Source organism: Lonchura striata, chromosome 7, assembly GCF_050655825.1.
Source record: "Lonchura striata isolate lonStrDom1 chromosome 7, ASM5065582v1, whole genome shotgun sequence".
Classification (NCBI taxonomy): domain Eukaryota; kingdom Metazoa; phylum Chordata; class Aves; order Passeriformes; family Estrildidae; genus Lonchura; species Lonchura striata.
This window is the reverse complement of record NC_140709.1, coordinates 15,979,697-16,000,172: the sequence shown is the minus strand read 5'-3', so window position 1 is coordinate 16,000,172 and position 20,476 is coordinate 15,979,697. Positions and strand designations below refer to the sequence as shown.

The 20,476-nt window shown below is 51.3% G+C and overlaps 2 protein-coding genes across 6 annotated transcripts; both read right to left on the bottom strand.

Annotated features, from left to right (window-relative positions):
• Window positions 1-119: 119 nt before the first annotated feature.
• On the bottom strand, window positions 120-5,893 carry ZFAND2B (zinc finger AN1-type containing 2B). 4 transcript variants are annotated; one of them, XM_085585024.1, is made up of 9 exons: window positions 5,788-5,893; window positions 4,997-5,351; window positions 4,442-4,573; window positions 3,642-3,793; window positions 3,080-3,187; window positions 2,841-2,910; window positions 2,246-2,322; window positions 1,568-1,649; window positions 120-1,300 (listed from the first exon to the last, which is right to left on the bottom strand). In XM_085585024.1, exons 2-9 carry the CDS (start codon window positions 5,312-5,314, stop codon window positions 1,262-1,264), a joined length of 978 nt encoding a protein of 325 aa, XP_085441150.1. In that variant the 5' UTR covers window positions 5,315-5,351; window positions 5,788-5,893; the 3' UTR covers window positions 120-1,261. The 4 variants fall into 4 exon arrangements, with proteins under 4 accessions (XP_085441150.1, XP_085441151.1, XP_021381924.2 ...); XM_085585025.1 differs by having other exon boundaries at window positions 1,568-1,646; XM_021526249.4 differs by having other exon boundaries at window positions 4,997-5,091.
• A 277-nt stretch (window positions 5,894-6,170) lies between these two features.
• Window positions 6,171-20,371, bottom strand: RETREG2 (reticulophagy regulator family member 2). Of its 2 annotated transcripts, none has more exons than XM_031505437.3 (9): window positions 20,142-20,371; window positions 17,836-17,942; window positions 13,103-13,133; window positions 12,214-12,349; window positions 10,812-10,896; window positions 9,913-10,050; window positions 9,489-9,583; window positions 8,463-8,598; window positions 6,171-7,762 (listed from the first exon to the last, which is right to left on the bottom strand). In XM_031505437.3, the coding sequence occupies exons 1-9, from the start codon at window positions 20,354-20,356 to the stop codon at window positions 7,038-7,040; spliced, it is 1,668 nt and encodes a 555-aa protein (XP_031361297.2). In that variant the 5' UTR covers window positions 20,357-20,371; the 3' UTR covers window positions 6,171-7,037. The 2 variants fall into 2 exon arrangements, with proteins under 2 accessions (XP_031361297.2, XP_085441142.1); XM_085585016.1 differs by lacking the exon at window positions 20,142-20,371 and adding an exon at window positions 19,857-19,998.
• Window positions 20,372-20,476: the final 105 nt, after the last annotated feature.

Genomic DNA, 20,476 nt, shown 5'->3' with positions numbered 1-20,476 from the left:
ACAGCAGTGGAAGAGCAGGGCAGCTGTTGTGCCCTCACCCCTATGTGCCCCCCCACTTCAACCACCTTCCACAGAGACGTGCCACTCTGGGCTGGACACCAAGTGACTGCTCCCTCAGGTACCTCTGTACCTTGTGCTATGCTTTTATTTTTTCCCAAGCAGCACTTTGACAAGTCTCCACATTCCCTGGACCCAGCCTGAACCTCCTCCCTCAGCTGCTCAGAGCAGGACAGCACAGTCCTGTGTAGAACCCGGCACAGCCCTGCAGGCAGGAACCACTACAGCAGCAGGTGGGAAAGCAGCACACCTCTGCATGGCTGCAGATCCCCTGCAAGAGACCAGCAGGACAAATCCCCTCTCCCCAAACAGGCTCTAGGCTCAGAGATTTGTCTGTAAGGAGGGGTTCTGTGCTATTGCTATCCAGGAGGGGATCCCCAGCAACACAACTGGAAGAAGGGAGGTATTCCTACCCCAGCAGCATTTAAACAGGGCCCTGTTTTAAGTGTAGGGCAGCAGGAAGGCAGCTGCAACCATCTCATGTGAGCAACACTGCCATTCAAGTCACTGCCAAGGTTATTATATTAAACCAGAAAGGAAATGCAGCTCCATTCAGTGTCAGAGAGGTCTTGTGCCCTAGCCGAGCAGGGTAGGGCCCAACGTGCTCTTGTACATGCAAACAGCAGGGAGGCACCGAGGGTGTGGGGAGCAGGGAAAGGGCTGCTTTCACACTGCTGGGAGGTTGCACATTCATCCGTGCCATGCCCAGACAAGAGACCATTCCAGCCACTTTTGCTCTTTGCTGAGGGGCTAGCACAGCCCTTCCCAGAGCATGGAATCCAGCCCCCCGCTACAGAAGGCAGCTACATCCCAGCTGTATGTTTGAGCATGCAGATATGTCCCCACATAGCTCTGCCCTCGCCCCACAGTCCTGGCAGTGTTGGGACACGGCTGTGGCAACTGTGGGTGAGTGCAGAACCTGGGCTGCTGCTTGCTTTGGTGTGTACCCAGCCCCGTCCTGTACAGTCTTCACCTCCCCAGGAGCATCATCAATTTGCTGCACTAATTTTATATAGGTACTAGGGCTGAAGTGTCAGTGTATATTTGGTTGCTTACAGCTCCCAAGGAGATGAGCTGTCCTTGGCAAGGGGCTCTTGGTACCAGTGTCCAGGCCAGAAACCCATGGCATCCATGTGGGAGGCCAGAGCCGCTCCTCAGGTCACAAGCAGGTCCTGTGTCCGCTGGCACACCCCACCTCACCTGCCTACGACATGCTGCAGTTTGATGGCTTTGAACTGTGTGCCTGGAACAGAAAGAAGCACACAGTGAGCAAGGGCAAGCAGGCTGCTTCTTCTCCCCTACAAGAGGGCACACATCCAGTGTTCAAGTTCCCAGAGATGTGTGCTCAGCAGTGATGCTGCCACTGCCAGGCTGGGCTGCCCTTCTGGTGAGGAAACCCAGGCTAGACAGAAGCCAGAGTAAACAGAACCCAGGGAGGCCCCCTGCCTCAAACAGCTAGGCCAGGATCAGCCCCAGAGCCACGCAGAGCCCATAGCCAGCCCTCACTCACCTGCCGCTGCGACTGCTGGTACTCGGCTTCGCTCGCTGACAGTGCCTGAGCCAGTGCCAGATCCTCCTCCTCCTGTGTGCTGCTGGGACAGTGGTGCATTGTGTGCCTCAGCCTCCCTCGGGCTCATGGGCTGAGTGCTCAGAGCCCTACTGGGTTTCAGCATCCCACTGCAACCCCTCAGCATATGTTAAAGCAGGGAGCAACTGAGGATAACTTTGAAGAGGCTGGGGAGGGAGCAGAAGATCCAGCTAGGGCTGGCAGCCAGAAATCTGGACCAAGGAGAGCCCTGTTAAATCCAGTCAATAAGATGGTGCTTTTAGCAGCACTGGGCACTGTGCCTGGGGACATGAGCTCCCCAGGTGTCCTCCATGAACACCCCTACTCCACCTATAACACTCCAGCCAAACCCATTAGTTGGCAAGTAGTCAGACAATGGTTTGTCCTACTCTGTGTGTCAGTCACTGTCCCCTACCAGCACCCCTAGGGCCGAGAGCTTGCTTGCTGAACAGAGTCCCCTGTTGGCTCTGGAGTCTTCCTTTTTTTCCCAGCCAGAGAGGCATCATATGGAAACACGTGCTGAGAGGAATGTTATCCCAGAGCCACATGATGCTCCCCCAGGCACCTTTCACACAGAGGATGGGTGCACAACACATCACACCACATGTTTTGGGGCTGTACCTGGGCTGCTGTGCTGAGGTGCGTACCGACTCTGCCAGGGACATCTCCAGAGCTCGCTGCAGTGCCTCTTCCTCACTCTGAAACAAAACACCTTGTCACCAGTGTGGCCAGGGTGGGGGGCCGGAGGCAGCCCTGAAGCACATGTGGCAGGTACAGTCTTTCCTGGCCAAGGGTGGGAAAATCTTCTCTCTCCAGGAGACCAGACAAGCCAAGGTGAAAAACTGGGGCTCTGGACAGACCAGCGGTGCTCACCCCCTACCCAAGGGGACACTCCTGCTTGCTAATGCAGGAGTATGCCAGGAACACCACTGTAAAGTAATTTCCAGTCTCCTCCAGCCTTTTCTTGTATTACAGAAAAACAACGCTCAAGGAAAATGGCTGGTGCACTTTGTCTCTTTGAGGAAAGCTGAGAGCCATCATTTGCAGGCACCAGAGCAAGCTCTGATTTCCCACAGAGCCTTCAGGATCACTGGCTGCCAGGGAAGACACAGCTGGGAGCACAGTCACCTACAGAGTGTGGGCTAGAAAGCATTTGCCACAGTCACTTCCTAGAAGGCACAGAAACCACCCCAAATGGCCAGGCCAAGCTACTCACCAGCCCATTCTGCAGCATGACAGCTGGAGGGGAGGTGCTGCGAGTCTGCGACACAGCTGCTCTGCCTCCCCTGCAAGCAGAAGAAAAGCTGCATTATTGTCAAGGCAGGGAGCCCTAGTATGAGTATCCATCCTGCTGAGGCACAAGAAGAAGGGAGATGTTACTCTGGCATTCCACACAGAGGCAAAATGAGCCTGGTCATGCCCACCTCAGAATTACAAGTCAGGCCATCACCTTACCTGGCACAGGCCAGGGAAGAGGAGCTGTCTGCTGGCCGGGCAGCTCCACTGCTTGATGCGGTGACTATTTTGGAGGAGGATGCCTGGGCTCTGGTAACTGCAGCATGCCTAGGACAGACAGGATGCTGTGAGAAACTGTTCACCTTCATGAGCAATTTCTAGGCATTGAACACCTTGGGATATCAAGCTGGATAAATAAGACACCTCCCTGGTTCCTCTTCCTCCCATGTTGCAGCTGTTATTCCCAAAAGTTTCAATTGCTGTTTCTCTCCCTAAAACTGTGTACCAGGACCGGCAAAAAACACTGGCTACAGAATAAAGGGCTGGGGAAAGAAGCAAGAGCAAAGCAGTCAGCAGGCATTACTGACAGCTTTTGCTGCAGGAGAGACTGTGTACACTGATGTGCTTGGTGCTGCAGGAGGACACCCTGGCACACAGGGCAGGGAGTGTGACAATGCAGCAGTCCCAGACAATGGGTCAGGAGGAGCTGGGCTTCTTCTCTATCCCCAATCTAGCAAACACAGCCCCACCCCTCCCAGCCTGTTTGTTCTCAGGCCCTCACCCTGCTTTGGAAAGGGGATGCCCTGCCCCACTGCAGTCATGGTCCAGGGGGTGCCGGTGCTTGAGGCAGTAGTTCTTGTGGCACTGATCACAGATCACCTTCATCATCTCCTTCTGCTTACAGCCAGGCTTCAAACACTTGTTGGTGAAGATCTGAAAGATGACACAGCAGTGGTGAAAAGAAGCACATGCTGTGGAGCTGTCCCTTCTCTCCATGCCAGGCCCTGAGCAGAGACCACCCTTCCCCACCAGTGTTATCTTCTGCAAGGCACTGAAATTTGTATCTTAATACTTTCTTAGATATCTCTGAATAATTTCTTTAGCTAGTTCATTAATAATTCACTGGTTCCTCAGTCTCCATAGACAAGAGTCTCCACAACCAGAATGCATAGCAGGAGAAAGAGCGCTTTGCCCAGGGACTCCTGCCTTCCATGCCAATACAGTGGGGATAGCCCAGGGTATTCCAGCTACTGCTGGGCTGCATTCCTGCAGGGCCAGCTCCCTGCAGCAATTTCATTTCCTGGCAAAATGGGGTAGTTAATTGCCAATTGCATTTTCCTAATGGCAGCATGCAGTTTACCATCCTTATGTCCTAGCCGGCTGCACAGCCCTACTCCATCACCATTTTGCTCCCCTGACAGACTCCACAGAGCCCTGCAGATGTGCACACCTCCAGCTCACCAACCCTCCCTCTGTGCCAGAGACAGCACCAGGCAGGCTGAATCTGTGTTGTTTTCAGCCCATGCCAGGCTCCATCAGAGACCTGGCAGAGCTCACCTGGCCCAGCCACACAGTACATACCTTGCGCTTGCGTTGTGCAGGGTCAGACTTGCAGTCACGGTCAATGTGCTCACCCACCACAACATCAGGCATCTCCCCCCGCCTCACAGGGACTGGGGTGTTGCAGAGGGGACACACTGGGACCTGCACATCCTGCAGAGACAACAACAAGGAGCTGGGAGCAGGTAGCTGGGCAACCTTGAGCACTGCACATCTCTCTACCTTTCAGGACCTGCCTACCATGGCTTCCACAGCTTCAGCTGCAGTTTGAGATCCCGCTCATGACCCTCCAACCAGCTTGCACAGCAGGTGCAGAGGCACAGACACACACTCGGGGAAGGGAAGATCTTGTGGCTGGGAAATGCCCAAACTGCTTCACCAGTGGGAGAGGGAGGGCCTGATGCTTACAGTACTGAGATGCAAATCCTGGCTTTCAGGTACGTCTTCAGACTCAGTACACATCCCCAGGAGGACTGCTCAAGTGACCAAAGTCACCACAGATTATGATGATCGGTGGCTAGAAAAGCTCAGCAGCTCTATGCAGGAGGGTGGATGAGATCTGCTCCCTGCACTTACCTTCTTGTAGGCAGAGGTGCAGTCATGCTGGGCATAAGCGATGTGGTCGGTGCAGAAGATCTGCTCACAGGCATCGCACTTCAGGGGAAGGAAGTCTAGGAGCAGGATATGGCATGGGCAGAGAGCATGGAGATCAGCACTGCAGCCCGGAGGCCTCCCCGACTTCCCAGAGGCAAAACAGTGACCCGCGGCAGAGCCAGGGCCACACCTCTCATCCCCCAGCACGAAAACAAAAGGGCTGCAGGTCCATAGCCACGTCTTCAGAAACACCCAGGGCTCCTCCTCAAAACGTGAGGTCCCCGAGATCAGGAGTAGCATCCTGAATCACACCAAGCTCCCCCCGCGGGCTGCCGGCCTGAAACCGGTGGGAAGTGATGCTGCCACAGTCGCTAGGGGCTTCGCCCAGCGGGATGCCCGGGGTACGGAGGGGTCCCAGCCGCCCCGCCGCGCAGTCTCCCCAGCATGCAGCACCGAGGGCCGACAGGGGGGTGCCTGTCCGGGCCCTGCCCCGCTATTACCGGGCAAGAGCCGCTTGGGTAGAGCCGCGTACCCGGACAGAGCCAGCGGCGGAAACCCGGTCTAGCGGCACGGACAGCCAGCCCCGCCCTAGCGGGGCAGCCGGACGGATCGGGACCCCTTCGCCACGGGCAGCACGGGCGCCGCGTCCCGCCCCTGCAGCCCCGCCACCGAGCCCGCAGGCCGGGCTGCCCGCTCCGCGCCGCCCGGGCCCGAGACCGCGGCCGTCCGGCCGGCGAGGAGCCGCGCCCGCTCCCCGGTTCCCCGGCGCTCACCCAGGCGCTGGCAGGCGGGCCAGGAGCAGTGCGCGCCCAGGTCCGGGAACTCCATGGCGGCACCGCCGCCACCGGCACCGGCGGCCCCGCCGCGCCCGCTTCCGGCGGGGCGTCACGGGGCGGCACCAGGCACAGCCCCGCCCCGCCTCCCTCCGTATGCCCTTCCTCCGGGAGCACCGCCGCGACCCGTGGGAAGACCAGCTCCAGAGACCTGCCCGGCGCCGGGGGACGGCTCAGGGCAAGGCGGAGTCCACGAGGGCCATCCCCAGGACCATCCTGCCCTGCCAGGCCAGCAAGAGCTGTCTGCCGCCATGGGATAGCTTGAACGTATCCCTCCCTCCTCCCTTCTCTGCCCCAAGGGACACAAACCACGGATCCTGTCGTGTAAGAAAGCTTCTGGTTCTATTCCAGTCACCTCGGAGTCTCCAGGTGCCATGCTAGGATGCCCAGCAGAGCCCGGGAGGGGTGCTAGAAGGGTCAGTGGTGCGGAAGGCAAGAGATGCCACAGCAGCAAAAAAATGGAGTACTGAACAGGGCCAGGAGTGAATTTCATTGATTGCAAAAAAATCAACTCCACAGCCACCCAGTAACAGAACTCAAATGAGACAGGGAAAAAAAACAGGTATCGCCCAACACCCTGTTCCAGTAGTGACACAAAAGACAGTAACAGTCTGCAGAAGAGGTTTCTTTGCACAACACCCATCTGCCCTTGCCCTCTTACTGCTACCCTCTGCTCCAAAGACTCCTTTCCCTTTGCTTGCCCCTGAGAGCCACATTTGACTGTGCACCCCGTCCCTCCCCCCAGACAAAACCAATGGAAGTTAAAATTATTTACACTTTTAGCCATTTAAAAACCCAATAAAATAAGATTGCATATGTCCTACTGGGGATGTGGGTATTAGCAGCAGCTACAGCTAGCTCAGTACTCAGCGTGCAAAACAAAAGACAAACAGAAGACAGACCGAAATACTGCACCATTACTAGGAAGCGTTTGCTGGGGTTGGTGTTTCAATTGTGGCATAAGGCTTCTAGGAGCCGGCTCCTCCCCAGCTGCAGGGCATCCTGCTCAGCCAGTGAAGGCCAGGCTCTAGAAGGATGGAAAGGGTTCATTATTCCAGACACAGCACATTAACACTGATGCATTTCCATCCCAGTCAACACAAACATCTAAAAACCCACTGCACGTTCACTGTGTGAGTTTTTCCTTCTTTCCAGTGATGATGGAGGAAAAGGGGGAGCACAGGTAAGACCTAAGACATAGAAGTTGCTGTCATCACTGCCTCCTCCTCATCTCCTTGCTTTGGCAGCTCAGCAAGCATGGGAGAGGAGGGAGACAGAGCAGCCTCTTGTACCTCCTGCTCCTCCCTGAACCCCAGCTCTACATCCATTTGCTCCAACTCCCCCTGATCCAGTAGCTCAAAGTCATCTGCTTCCTCCTCATCCTCCGGTGAAGCTTCTGTCTCTGTCTCCACCACTTCGCTCTCTGACAGGTGTGCTTGGAAGCTCAGTTTCTCTTCGGGCTCTGTGGGGAGGAACTCGGAGAGGGGGGGTCCCTCACTGGCCTCTGAGGACCGCAGGAGGGCAGAGAGGGTATTCTGCACCGCTGTGGTGATGGCAGTGGTGACGATCTCCTCGCTCAGCGTGTTAATGCAGATGCCCAGGCCTGGGGCAGGGACAGTCTTTGGCTCTGCATTGCCTCCTGCCGCTTGCCCACTCCCATTGAAGTGCGTATTTACAAAATGGAGAGGAGACGCGAGGCGAAGGATGGAGAGGTCAGAGTCCGCAGCCTCTTTGTCCGCTGAGTCCAGCTCACAGGCAGCGTGGGCAAGCTCAGGACCCAGGGGCACACCAAACGCATCTTCATCACTCTGTGGTCCCAGGTCTCTGGAATGATATTCTTCCACGGATGGAAACTCTGCCAGGTCCTTGGAAAATGACTCCTCTGGCTCACTGTGCAGGCTCTGCTGATCCAGGTCTGAAAGGCACCAGCATTAAGGTACAGGTTCCTTCACCTTGACTTCCCACCCACCTTCCCCAGCTGACACACCACAGCTGCCTTTAAGGTACCTTCCTCATCCTTGGAGGACAGCAGGAAGAGGTCTGCAGTTACTCCCTTCTGCCAATGGCATGATTCATGTGTAATGTTTCTTTTGTGATCCTGTTCTATGTGCTCTGTTCTCAGAGAGGACTTCCTGCTCCAGCTCATGTTCTCTGTATTTAGTGCCTCCTATTAAAACTCCAAGGTCAGGGAAATGGCGCTTATGTCACTTGCCTGCTCCTTCCCAGACACCCAAGTGGCCACTGAGTGGTTACCCCCATGTTCTTCATCACTAACCAGTCCTTCCCTGAGCTAGTAAGTCTGACCTGTTTCATATATGGGTGTGTGACTATCCTATTCAGTTATTTCTGTGGGACTTTGTGGGTGGCCTTGCTCCCTTGCTAGAGTTACAAGATGGCATTGCTCTGTGGGGCAATAATTAGAGGCTGATGTCCACTCAGGACCAGCTTATGATTAACCATGAAGTCAAGGCATGCTGCACTGCTTTTCCTTCCTCCTTTCAATGCTCTTCCCATGCAAATATCTGGGATCTCTCCCTGTCCTCCCACTTGTATGACCCATTGTTATGGGCCAAAACACTGCAGATAAGGGGGCAGCAAGGTGTCCCATTATGTACCTTCAGAAACGTCCGTCAGCTGTGGGGTGGTAGCCCTTGAAACAGAAAAGCCCCCACTCTCCAGGATAGAAGCCTCCTCATCAGAGAGCTCAGAATCTGTGATTGACAGTGCCAGGGCAGTTTTCTTCACATCCACCTGCATGGGATGAAGGCAGAGAGACAAATTCCTGTGTGTCTAAGTACCCATGCTGCCTATGGGCACTGCCAGACCTTCCAGGCAGAAGTCCTTGCTGGAGGGACAGTATGCTGGCAAAGTGCTCCCTGCACTGGAGGGAAGGGTAGTCTCAGCTCACTGGCTTTCCTGCAATAAATCACTGCCCAAAGGTTTGCCTGCTCTCAGTGAAGAACACAAAAGAGGCAGCACAAGATTGGATGAGACTGTAGGAATCTCAGAAGGCTTTAGATCCTTCTTCTTCTGCTGGGATTCCCAAAGAGAACACCTCTTCCTTTTTGCATTCACACAGAGCTCAACAAAGCCTTCTACAAGTAGCAGTGGTTCAAGTATCTACATTCATGTGAAAACAAGCTTCCCACCTCACAGCCCAGCTACATGCTCAGAGCTGCTCCTTGGTTTGTTTCTGTGGTGCAAATGTAGAAAGGTCACACACAATCTGTCTGAAAGCAGAGAACTGTGTAAGAGACACTAGAGCTGCTCAACTCCCTTTTCCAGTTTTGAGGAGCCTCCACACATTACAGCAGGGAAGTTAATTTCTTCAGGAGACACATTCTCTGAGCATGAAGCATAACAAACAAAGTAATTCTGAGGTCAGCAGAAGGCTGGGGCATGGCTGGCCCTGCCCTGCTATGGTGTCACCAGCTCTGTGGCACCAAATTTTCAATACCCAGATTGGCGACAATGGCCTTCATCAAACACATCACCTCTTCCCCTTAGAATTCTGAAAAGAAGTGATTTATTGCTCTGCTGTGTGTTATCATTGTTGCTGTACTCAGACCATGCCTTGGCTCTCAAGCTGCTATAGACCAGAGTGGAGGGACTGGCTCCTGCTAAGCTCTTAAAGCTCTTACCACTGGGGAGAAGCCTGACAGCTCTGCTTCGCTCTCACTCTCTGTCTCTGCTGTTGGCTCATCACCTGCTGCAGGCTCACTCTTCCCTTGTCGTTCTGTGAGAAAGAGAAGAAAGGCATTACATGAAAATGAAGGAATTTTCTACCTTTATACACCATTATCCCCTACTTCCTCAGTGAAATTGCACAGGATTCCTAGAGACAAGCATAATCTGTTGCTTTCACGTGCTGTGCTGTTCTCAGGATCACTTAGGAGCACACAGTTGCTCTCCACATAACCCTTAAGTTTCCACCTCTCTTCCCCTGCTCCCCTGCAACCTGTCACCACACAACATTGGCAGACATGGTCTCCTATTGTCCTTTTGCTATGGCTCCACCCTAGGAATACAGCACCAAAAAAAGCCAGAGAGAAGGTGGTTCCTTACTCTTCTTCTCATGCTTGTGGTGCAGCGTCTCTGCCTTCATACTGTAGTCCAGTTTCATCAGGACAGGCTCCAAACGTGTGTACATCTTCTGGATCAGCTCATGGTAGACCACCAGAGGCCACAGCAGAATGCTGAGCACTGTGGACATGGAATGCAGGGATTGTGAGAGACAGATCAAACACAAGCTGACTCTTCCTGTAGTGCCACCGAGGAAGTCTTCAAGGGAAACATTTCACTGGCATGTTTATTCCCATCTGACTGCCTAAAAATCCTCATCCATGGCTCCTCTTACTCATTGCAAAGCTGCTTGATTAACTAGGTTTTACTGCCAGATCTTAGATAGAATATAGATTTATGTTAAGATGAAGCATAAGCCCTTCTCTTCAGCCACTTCACCCCAGACAGCAGGCCTGAAATGAGCTTAAGTGAGAATTAAAAATAAGTATTACCAAAACTTTTATATGAGTAGCTGCATAGAGCTCATGTGTAGATGCACTTGCAGCAGAGCACCAGAACAGAGTTATTAGGGACTCATGATGCAGTGAAAAAGGTCTATTTACCCAACATGCAGCTTTGCTACCAACACTCTCGATATGGGTTTGCCCACCTTAGGAACTGCGAGATTGTAACTTCTTGCTTCCCTGGAGCCTCGGCCAGCACAGCCTCAGCAGTGGGGAACAGAGGGCAGCAACGTTTTAGTCACGGCTCCCTCTCCTGCCTTTGCAGTGGTACTGCATGCACGTGCTTGCAGAGACCTCCTGGAACACACTCCCTGTAAATTGATTCATCATCTAGCACAGATCCCCTTGAGAATACTACAAATCTGCTTTTGCCAGCCTATCCAGCACAGTTAGGTCATGTCTCAGCTTAAGTCAGACAACAGCGCTGCTTATACTCACAAATGATGTAGGAGATCATTATGCCTGGAACATAGTGTCCAACTACAGCCAGAATCAGGCAGCCTGAACAGACACTCATGCAGAACTGAAGGAAGACAGAGGAAAAAACATAAGTGACAAAAGGCAGAGATACATCTATGCAACCCATGCCAGAAACATTCAGTGCAACATGAGGGATGGCCCTAAACAAGTCAGTCAGCTCTGCACCAAGTACATTCAGGTGCTGACAGTCAGAACTCGGACAGTTTGGTTGGGTTAAGCTGTAAGCATTAGAAGTTCAAGCGCTGGATGACAAAGGTAACCCAACGCCTCAATAAAACAAATCACAACTTTATCAGACAGTTCTTTATGAAGTAAATTACATTCCTTGAGGATATGATGGGATACTGCAAATTGCCACTTGTACATCTCTCTGTAGAGCTTAGCACTTCAGGAGAAAACTGTACTGTCCCAACAGAGACAGGAACCTGTTACAGAGTCACCAGATGCTGTGCCACTGCTGTGCCATAAACCAGCTGGCAGAAGCATTAGCAGAGCCCATGCTCCTATCAGATCAGGACCTTTCTCCTCTGGAAAAAGTGAAATATAATGGTACAGCCCTGATGGCTTGTCTTACATTCTCCTGGGGGCAGGTGGGGGGAAGTAAGAATAGACAATCTGCAAACCAGGGCATGGGTTCAGATATGGACTATATCCTGCAATTAAGAGTTTAATTCATAATGGAGAGGGTCTTCAAAAGCTAAGGTTTCTCTATGAGTTCATTCCTTATGGGCATCTTCGGACCTGGTCTTCTACTCCCTGTGGCTGGGACAGAAAAGCAGCAATAAGCAGTGTTGGAAACCCATTCCTTTTGGCACACTGAATGCCAGGAAGTCTGACACAATCCTAGTGGTTGGTCTGTCCTACTTTTTGTGATGCTAAGGCACTTCCCGTCTACAAATACTTTCCAAACAACATACATAACAGCCATTAGAGCATGTTTAATGACAAGTTTCCATGCACTCAGAAACAGCGCTGCGATTGGACTTTGCTAGCAACAATCCTGGTTAGTGAAATAGGGACCAGCTTAAGAATGGAACTCATGAAAGGGCCAGAGACTGTAGGCTTCCCTTTCTTTTCTCCCCAGTCCCAATCTAAGAGCTTCCTTTGCACACTAAGAAATGAAATCAGGTACAGCAAGCCATTCACAGGAGAGCTTAAGTTCAGCTCCAGTTTACAAATACTGGAAGTCAATTACTCATTATTTAAACTTCCCATGGCATAGAAACTGCAAGGAATGAACAGCAAATATTGGACAGGGATAGCAATTATAAAAATACTGAATTTACATTCTTCCATTCCCTAAGGCACTAGTAATGGAAATAAAAGCCCCTGCACAGAAGAGTAGGTATCTCCAGCTTACCTTGGCAGGATTTTGCCTCTTGTACTGTAGCAGTTCCTGCAGGTAGAGCCTGAAGGTGACCCAGCTCTCTGCCAGACAGTGGCACAGCTCAGGGACACTGAGCAGGTGAGGTTGTGCCCCTGAAGTCACCCCCTCACTAGAGACAGACAAGAGCAAGAAGACAATCTTTGAACATGGTCTGTTTTCCTGGGGGAGAGGAACAGCTACACCAGGAAGCAGAGTTGCCTACCAAGGCTTGACAATATTGACTGCATTTTCAACTGAACTACTGAAGATGCTTGATTTGGAGACAGTTTTTCCCTTCAATCAGGAAGAAAGTCAAGAGACACCTGAGCAAAGCAGCAGCAGATACCATTCCACAGACTCCCCATGCCACAAGCCCAAAATGCAAAGCAGTTTACTTAAAGCCACGCAGACAGAAGTGCTGGAGGTGGAACTAATTATATGGCCTCCTCTGGCACCAAGTCCAAGGTAGGCAGAATGTGGTGCTCACACCTACAACCATGGCCAAGGATGCAAGCCACGCCACCAGAGAGAGCACATTCAGCCTGTGGAAGTCAGCCTCAGTGTTGTTCTCTCTGGACCACTCTTAAAATAGCTCAGGAAAGATACAGGGAAGAAACCTAAGAACTCCTAACATCAGAAGAACTTGAGTTTTTTGCTACTGAAAGAACACTAGCTTTCCCCAAACTGTGTGAAAGAACACAGCTTTCTCAAACTGTGGCTCCTGAGCTGATAAGCAGCTACCAGGGTTGAAGTCACTAGCAGTGTTTCACAGCAGGAGCTATGCAGTTTATTTAGAACAATAAAAAAAGGACAGGTGAGATCACCATAATAAATTAAGGTTTCCCCACTCTCCACACACCAAGGAACACATCTGTGAGCTTACCTCTCTCCTCCTGGCTCCTCTGATGGCTGTGCTGTAGAGAGAACACAGCAGATTAGTCAGCCAAGTAAAAAATACAACCCGACATTTTTACCAGTTGAACAGAGCAGAGCTGCAGATGTATCATCCTTAGCTCGGGATGCACCCTGGGGACCTTCTCTGTGCTCTCATGCAAGCAGCAATCGCTGGCTTGAAGCCTGAGCTGCGAAGGCTTTAGCAAAGTGTGCACTGGTCTCTGGGCACCCCAGCACACCTTGCAACCCAACATGCACAGGGCAGGGCACTCATATCTGAGGTGTATTGTGGGGCTTACATGGGGCTGTCTGCTTCAGGGATCATGCAGCTTTTCCTGGTCTAGGCAGTGCCATTCCCACAGTGGGTGCCAGCACTTGTCATTCAAAGGGGGCTGCCAGCACAGTTCTGGAGCTGGGCAAAGCTTCAGCTTCCATTTCAGACCTAAACATGGCAACCAGGAGGTCTGAGCTGCATTTCCCACTGACCAGCCCAGTTCTTGGCAGAATGCTATGTACAAATACCAGAGATGTCCTGTTGTCTCCATCCTCTCCCATGGAATTAAGTAGCAAATAGCAGTCTTGTGCATAATTTTCTAATTTTAGGGCTCTTTTATGTCCCCTGACAGCCTTTTGTGCCAGGAACAGATAGAGCTATACTCCTAAGGTCCATCACTCTGGATAAGGACAAGGGAAAGGGTCTCCCATTCCTCTCCGCACAGAAACCAATGATGATCAAAGAGGGACTTAGCTCATGCAGTACTGAAAAGAGAAGTGTTGTTTCAATAGCAGAGGTCACGTATGATTATGCTCTGCTTATAGATACACTGAGAAAAATAATTTCTACAATTGAAATTCATCAGCCTGGTTGCTCAGAGATTTGGGTATTTGTGATCTCAAGCTGACTGGTGTCTCAGGATGTACAGGGCTCAACCAAAGCTCTTCTATCAACACAGTCTTTGTAAGTCTCTTGTGTTTAACAATGCCCTGTTCATGCTGTGATAGCTCATTGAGGTCCACTCTCCTGTACCAGTCCGCCTACTGTCCTAGAGCTGGCAGGGACTGATATAGCTTTCATGCTGTCTGACCAGCAGCAAACTTGGTGCATAAGGTTACAACCCTAACCCTGTCCCCCACACTGCATGTCACCATGTCAACAGAACTAAAATAAAGGAGAAGAGTTTAACCTCAGAGACTAGGCTTAGAGTTAGAAATGGGCTAAAGAAATGCAACGTGTGCATAAAGGGGTTTGAATCCTCCCTGGAGTCACCAGCCGGGCACAAAGCCCAAGAGTGGCAGTGACTCCCTCAGGGAAATGCACCAAAGATGTGAACAACCATCACTGCAATCACCCAGTGAGACTTCAGACTCCACCCAGCGCAAGCCACAGAAGAGACCAACTGCTTGTAGCAGCCCTGCCACTGTTCTCCCAAGACACAGAGTGTTGGGCCAAGTCTGCCAGACTCCTCCTCCCGCTGCAGGCACTGCACCAGCCGGCTCACGCAGTGGAGCAGGAGGCCAACCACCCAGGGAGGAGGCGATTCTTTGAGAGCGTGACCCAGATTTCCAGTAATCAGGCCTGACAAGAAGAGTCAACTGCTCTCAGACTGGGCTGCCCATTCGCTCCTCTGCCCATAAGCATTTGGCATGGTGGCTGGGGCAGCTCACAGAGGGAGCCTGAGCTGCAGTGTGGGTATTATGAATGCAGCTCCACCCCCGCAGGGCAGCTGCTTCCCTCCTGCAACCGCCATTGCTGTGTTTTGTTATTGTGCTCAGGAATCTAAAGCTGCTTAACCGCAGCACAGAAATCCAGCTCTATCTCTAAGCCTCATCCACTACCTGTGCTAAATCACCAAATACATTACATCTGGCACTGGCCAGTCTGTGAGGGCTGGCTACACCCTCAGTTGTGTAGTTACACAGTGCATCAAATGAGGAGCTGTGCTGCTCGCCACCTCTGCTGGACGGAGGTGCTAGCAACACAGTAAGTGGGATGGCACAGGAACCCCACTCCTCTCAACTGGCTGCAGTCATCCAAGCCATCCAAAATACGCCAGCAGAGGGAGTGAAACAATTCTCCTCAGTTGATCCTGAAGGTTTCAGAGACACTTTGGGGAGAGCTGAACATTTCAGCAGGCTGCAGGGTCTACACGTGATTTCAGCTATCTGGCAAAACACAAGCTGTCTTTAAGATCAACAGTATGCTGCTTCCTGTAGTAGAGCAGTCTGCCTGCTGGCCATCTCAAAGCACTAGAGTCTTAGACCAGTTGTAAGAACAGCCCAATCCAAAAAAGCTAGAGCATTTCCAACAGGAAATGGTCCCTTAGTTAAGGCTTAACTCCAACATGTGCTGTGTACTGTCAAGCACCAGTATAACTAAGTTGGCAATCAGGACACCCAAAACTGGCCTCAGATTATCAATAACTGGCTGAAATCTTTCAGCGTTTCACACTGGACTGTGGATTAATACAAATAGCTTGACATACACCAGACTCTTCTGAGAGATCAGAGAGCCATGCAAGAGTTTAGGTTATATGTTGGTACTGACAAATTATTGCTGATGGATTCCTTGGCTCCTACAGGTTCTCACTGCTTCTCCAAGAGACATTCTTCATCTGTGCATAAACTTCAGCTAGAACGCAGGGGCCCTTTTTAAGGAGTACTAACATTCAATTGCAATACAACCTTTGCTAGATCTCTTCCACACTGCACTCTCCTGCACTAACCAAAACACAGCTGCCAAACAGTGATGCTACCACCAAAACATCCCTACTTGATACCCATTTCAGGTGAAACTGGAGATGCTTCCTAAGTCGTTAAATAGTATCTAAGTAGAACTCCATGTAGATATTGAGAAAATACCCTGCATGGGAGCTGAAAAGATGAAGTCCCTTCTGAAAGGGCCTAAAAAAGTTGCGCATCTTGATGCTGTTGGCATGACCCTGATTAGTGTGTGAGTAACTGCAAAATACATGCTGAGGTTTTAGCATTCCTTCAGAAGTCATCTTATAAGCAGTCATCTGAGACATACACAACTGTCACAGGCTGAGGTTTGTGTATGTACATGCTGACTCTTGAAGGTATGGTACTGACCCATCTCCCAGAACTCCAGAAAAGACTAACAGGAAGCACTAAGGAGGTAAGCCACAAAGGTACAGCCCTGCTTCAGCAGGTAGTGGGAGCCAAACAAGAACCCCTAAGAATTCAGGAGTACTAATTCAATGGGAGGCCCCTCAGGAATGCAGAGCACCCCTCCTTCCTCACAGAAGCAAAGGAAACATGGTCCAGTGGATCATGTCAAAATCAGGGCTGTGACCTAAACAGGCACATCAGAAAGGTCTCCCTGTTCTCTGCAGCAGAAAGCAGGAAGGCATGAAATATGTGAAGAACATTGAGGTGAGGTGCAGTGGGATGTACACCAACTTCTAGCAGAGCTGATAGCATAGGATGAGCCTAATCCCTGGTGTTGCTGTTTTGTTTGCTTTTCTTTTTTATTCTTCATGGCTCTGCATCATATAAATTGATTTCAGTATGAATTTCCTATTTCTTCTATGACAACACAACTTTTATAGGCCAAGTACTTGCTGGAATGATTCCACCCCCACCTGCCTCAATGACACCATTCTGTACTGGACACCAGGCTTTTGCATTTCTGGACACGTTTCAAGTGAGGTGGTTTGGGTTGGCTTTAAACTATTCCCTTAAAAAAACAATATGAATAAGCAGGAAATTAAATTGGCCAGTCCAGTTTAACTGCCTAGTTACCTGAACCACACACAGCAAACAGTTTCAAGACTACAGCTGTAACATACCTAATCTTATCAGGATTTCTGTGAAAGCACCCTTTAAGTCAGCACCCTTTTAGGTCAAATAAAGGGCACCTTACAAACACACATATAGAGGGGCTTTCATTCAGAAACTCTCCCTAGAGTAGAGAGGCAGGGATGGAGGGCCCTAAGCTGCCTTTGAACAGAAGCAGTAGATGCAGTAAGCAAGTCTGGGTTCCGTCATTTAATAAACTCCAAAGGAGGCACTCAAAGCAGACAGCAGTCAACCCATGTCTACCATCTGTATGAGGCCATTCCTCTTGCTGCTTTTGTGTCTAATGTTGGCACAGAACCTTCAATAAAAGGGAAAGATAAGACAGGCAATAAGACTCACTGATTAGCTGGAGATCAGATGCTGTACAGGTACAATACACTAACTGTTGCTGCTGTCAGACTTCATCATCCACTCTGCTATCTGCCACAAGAAGTGGCTCTCATTTGCTCTGCTTCTTTCAGGGTGTAAGTCCACATTGAACTCAACTAAAACCAAAACACTTCCCTCCCCTCCTTTCCTTCTCTCAGCTCAGCTGGCCATAAGTGCTCAGACTTGAAATGATGTTTTTGCCACATCTTCAGGAGAGAAAGGACACAGCAGAAACACATCATCCTTGTCATTAGCTTCCCTAGCAAGCTAGCTGGGCCCCTTAGTCACTCTCAAAATTAGACACTCCCAGAATTTCTCAGCACTGGGAGCAATTGTCCATGCCCAGAGTATTAGGATACATCCTAATCCTCTGACACAAACAGGTAAGAAGCAGCACCAGTACCTGGGACTGCAGTTAAAGTAGGAATGGCGTTTACATGACTGCTGACAGAGCCCAGGAAGGGTCAAAACCATAGCCCAGCAGCTGGTAACACTACAACCATGTCGCTATCTACAGTGCTAAACATCACCTACCTGAGAAATCAAACAGGAACCTGGGTTTCCACTTCTCCAACAAGAGGATGCCAAGAAGGGACATGCTGAGGAGAAAGAGGGGTCTCAGGGAGGTGGAGGAAAACAACCTAGAAATGAAACACAAATTGTTAGGCAAAAGGCAGCTAATTGCTGCTCTTGTTGAGCAAATAGATATAGCTCAAAGCAAAAATACCGAACTGCAATGGGCCACTGTAGTAAGCATTATACTCTGCAGACACCCACCCACACCACAGCACGTTCTAAAATGGTGCCTTTGCCCACCACCAGACAGCTGACTCCATGCCATCTTCCAGTGCTCTTCTTCCCTGCTTCTGAGCTCCTCTCTAAGTTGCAAAACAAAGCTAATGCTCATTTGAACAAGTCCCTCCAAAGCCTCAAGTTGGAGGCTCTAGACAACATAAAGACACACTGCTGTAACAGAAAACTGTTTGCCACTCAGCCTGTTTGCTGAAAACCTACATCCCATCTGTCATGGCAAGGTCCAGCAATACATGCAGGTAATGCATCTTGCCATTCTAGATGCCCATTCTCTTATCACAAACCTCTCCCTATTTGACCAGAGCCTAGCTAGCAGTTAAATGGTTTAGTTGCTCACTTGACTTTATCATAAAACCTTTCATGTCCCACATCCACACACTGGCTCAAGCCACTTGCCAGCCCACACAATACTACTCATACACAGCTGTGCAATGCCACTCAAAGAGTTTATCGCTCCATGCCACAGAGATTTGACAGTGAAGGTGCCAGGATGCCACCTGTGCCAGCAGCGGCTGTCTGCATTCATCCTTTTTTTTAGTTCAGAGGAGCTGCTTTTAATTCACTCCAGAAAAAAATATCAGAGAAATGCATTCACCTTCACCTCTTTAATGAATATTCCTTTCCAGAAAGGAGCAGTTTTGCTTTTTTACCCTGCTCCTTGTCAGTGAGTGTTTGCCAGTAACTAATGACAAATACACCGAACAATGACTGTAGTCAAAGAGAATCTCACAGTGCAGAGCAGGCAGGGGTTCTCACCAAGTCACAGGTGGAGAACTGGAAGTGAAATGTGCCTCGCTAGGCAGCACAGAACAAAAGCTGCACTTTCCATGGGCTTACAGGACTCTTAATGACCTAAACAATGATGTTTGTACTCCTCCTCATTGAACAGCAATTCTGTAGCTTAACACATCATCTCCAGAAGACTTTCCTATTCTGTCTCATTTATATACTGCAGGTAAAAGATCCTGGCTGAATTCCTCCGTGGGACCCTAAATTATTTTTCCTCCTCTATTTAAATCTCTCTCTGCTGTCCCATATTTTAGGCACTCTTTGTTCTTCCCTACCTTTTCACACAGCCTCTGGGCTGTCATTGTCCACTATACCTGACATCTCCCCTACCACCTGCACTTCTGCCCCTCCTTCTCACTTCATAGCTCTGCTCTGAGACTTTTCAGCTGGTAGAATAGTCCAAGGGTTTATGTCTGGCTACCACAGACACTTCTGATAGTTGTACAGATGAAGGAACAGAACATAAGCTGCCTCATCTGAGAGACTTCAAAGGCTGTTTCGTCATTTATTTTTCCCTCCTTTAACTCTAGAATCTGCCCCTTCCTTTTTCATCTGCAACCAACATTTAAGTCGATCCCTGACCACTTCCGACCTTTTCTGCTGGGAAGGCCACTGGCTGAGAGCACTTTCATCAGTAAAACTGACTCACTGTTTATACAAACAAACAGGATGTTTTTCATTCCCATCGACAGCTGGGCTCTGCCACTCACACATCTCCTCATGCTGCTGCCCTGCCGAAGAGCCAGAGAAGGGAAATAGGAAAGGGGGAATGCTTTCGTGCCAAAGCTGAGTGAAAAATCAGCACCTCCCGGGAAAGACTACCGAGCAGAAGGGTTTAAATAAAACGCCCCAGGGCAGCTGCCGATGCAGGAGGCCGTGGAGCTCTCTGACCGCAGTTACCGAGTGAAACGAGCTGATAAAAACACGGATGCAAAAATTAAGCAGAAACGTGCCTGGGCGAGGCTCCAGTCGGGCCCATCTGCATTTTATTATCGCGGGACAAGGCAAATCCTCCTGGCACTTTCTCCCTTCAGGGAGGGGCCTGTTTATGCCTGTCAGAGGAAAACAGCGCGGCTACTCCCGGCCGTGCGCACCCCAGGGCGGTGCGGGCTGCGGGAACGCACACCGCGGAACCCCGGGGCATGGCCGCGGGGCCCAGAGCCGCCGCACGCTGCGGGCACGGGCACGGGCACGAACCGGACGGGCGGCTCCCGGTCCCCCTTCCCGCCCCAGCTCACCAGAGGGCCCCGCCGAGCGCGGCCGCGGTGACCAGGCTGTGCAGCGGCCTCTCCCACACCAGCAGCCGCTGCGCCGTCGCCAGCGCCGCCTCCCAGCCCCGCAGCCGCTGCCGCAGCGCCGCCGCCAGACGCGCCGCTGCCGCCGCCGCCGCCTCCTCCTCCTCCTCCTCGGCCGCCGCCGCCGCCGCCGCCTCCTCGGCGCGGCCGCTCGCCATGGCTGCGGGGGGGAGCGAGGGCGGAGGCGCCGCTGTCACCGGCCCGGGCGGGCGGCACCGCCTGAGGGACCGGCGGCCGCTGCCGCCGCGCGCGTGCGCCCGGGGACGGCCGGGGTGGGG

Excerpts from the sequence above, each read along its gene's own strand:
- ZFAND2B (XM_085585024.1), bottom strand. The coding sequence starts at position 5,314 with ATGCTACTCCTGATCTCGGGGACCTCACGTTTTGAGGAGGAGCCCTGG. Across the intron at positions 4,574-4,996 it reads GCACCTCTGCCTACAAGAAG|GATGTGCAGGTCCCAGTGTG; the intron begins GTAAGTGCAGGG and ends TTGTCTCTGCAG. Across the intron at positions 3,188-3,641 it reads CATCCCCTTTCCAAAGCAGG|GCATGCTGCAGTTACCAGAG; the intron begins GTGAGGGCCTGA and ends TGTCTGTCCTAG.
- RETREG2 (XM_031505437.3), bottom strand. The coding sequence starts at position 20,356 with ATGGCGAGCGGCCGCGCCGAGGAGGCGGCGGCGGCGGCGGCGGCCGAG. Across the intron at positions 17,943-20,141 it reads GCGCTCGGCGGGGCCCTCTG|GTTGTTTTCCTCCACCTCCC; the intron begins GTGAGCTGGGGC and ends TTTCATTTCTAG. Across the intron at positions 8,599-9,488 it reads TGTCAGGCTTCTCCCCAGTG|GTGGATGTGAAGAAAACTGC; the intron begins GTAAGAGCTTTA and ends CATCCCATGCAG.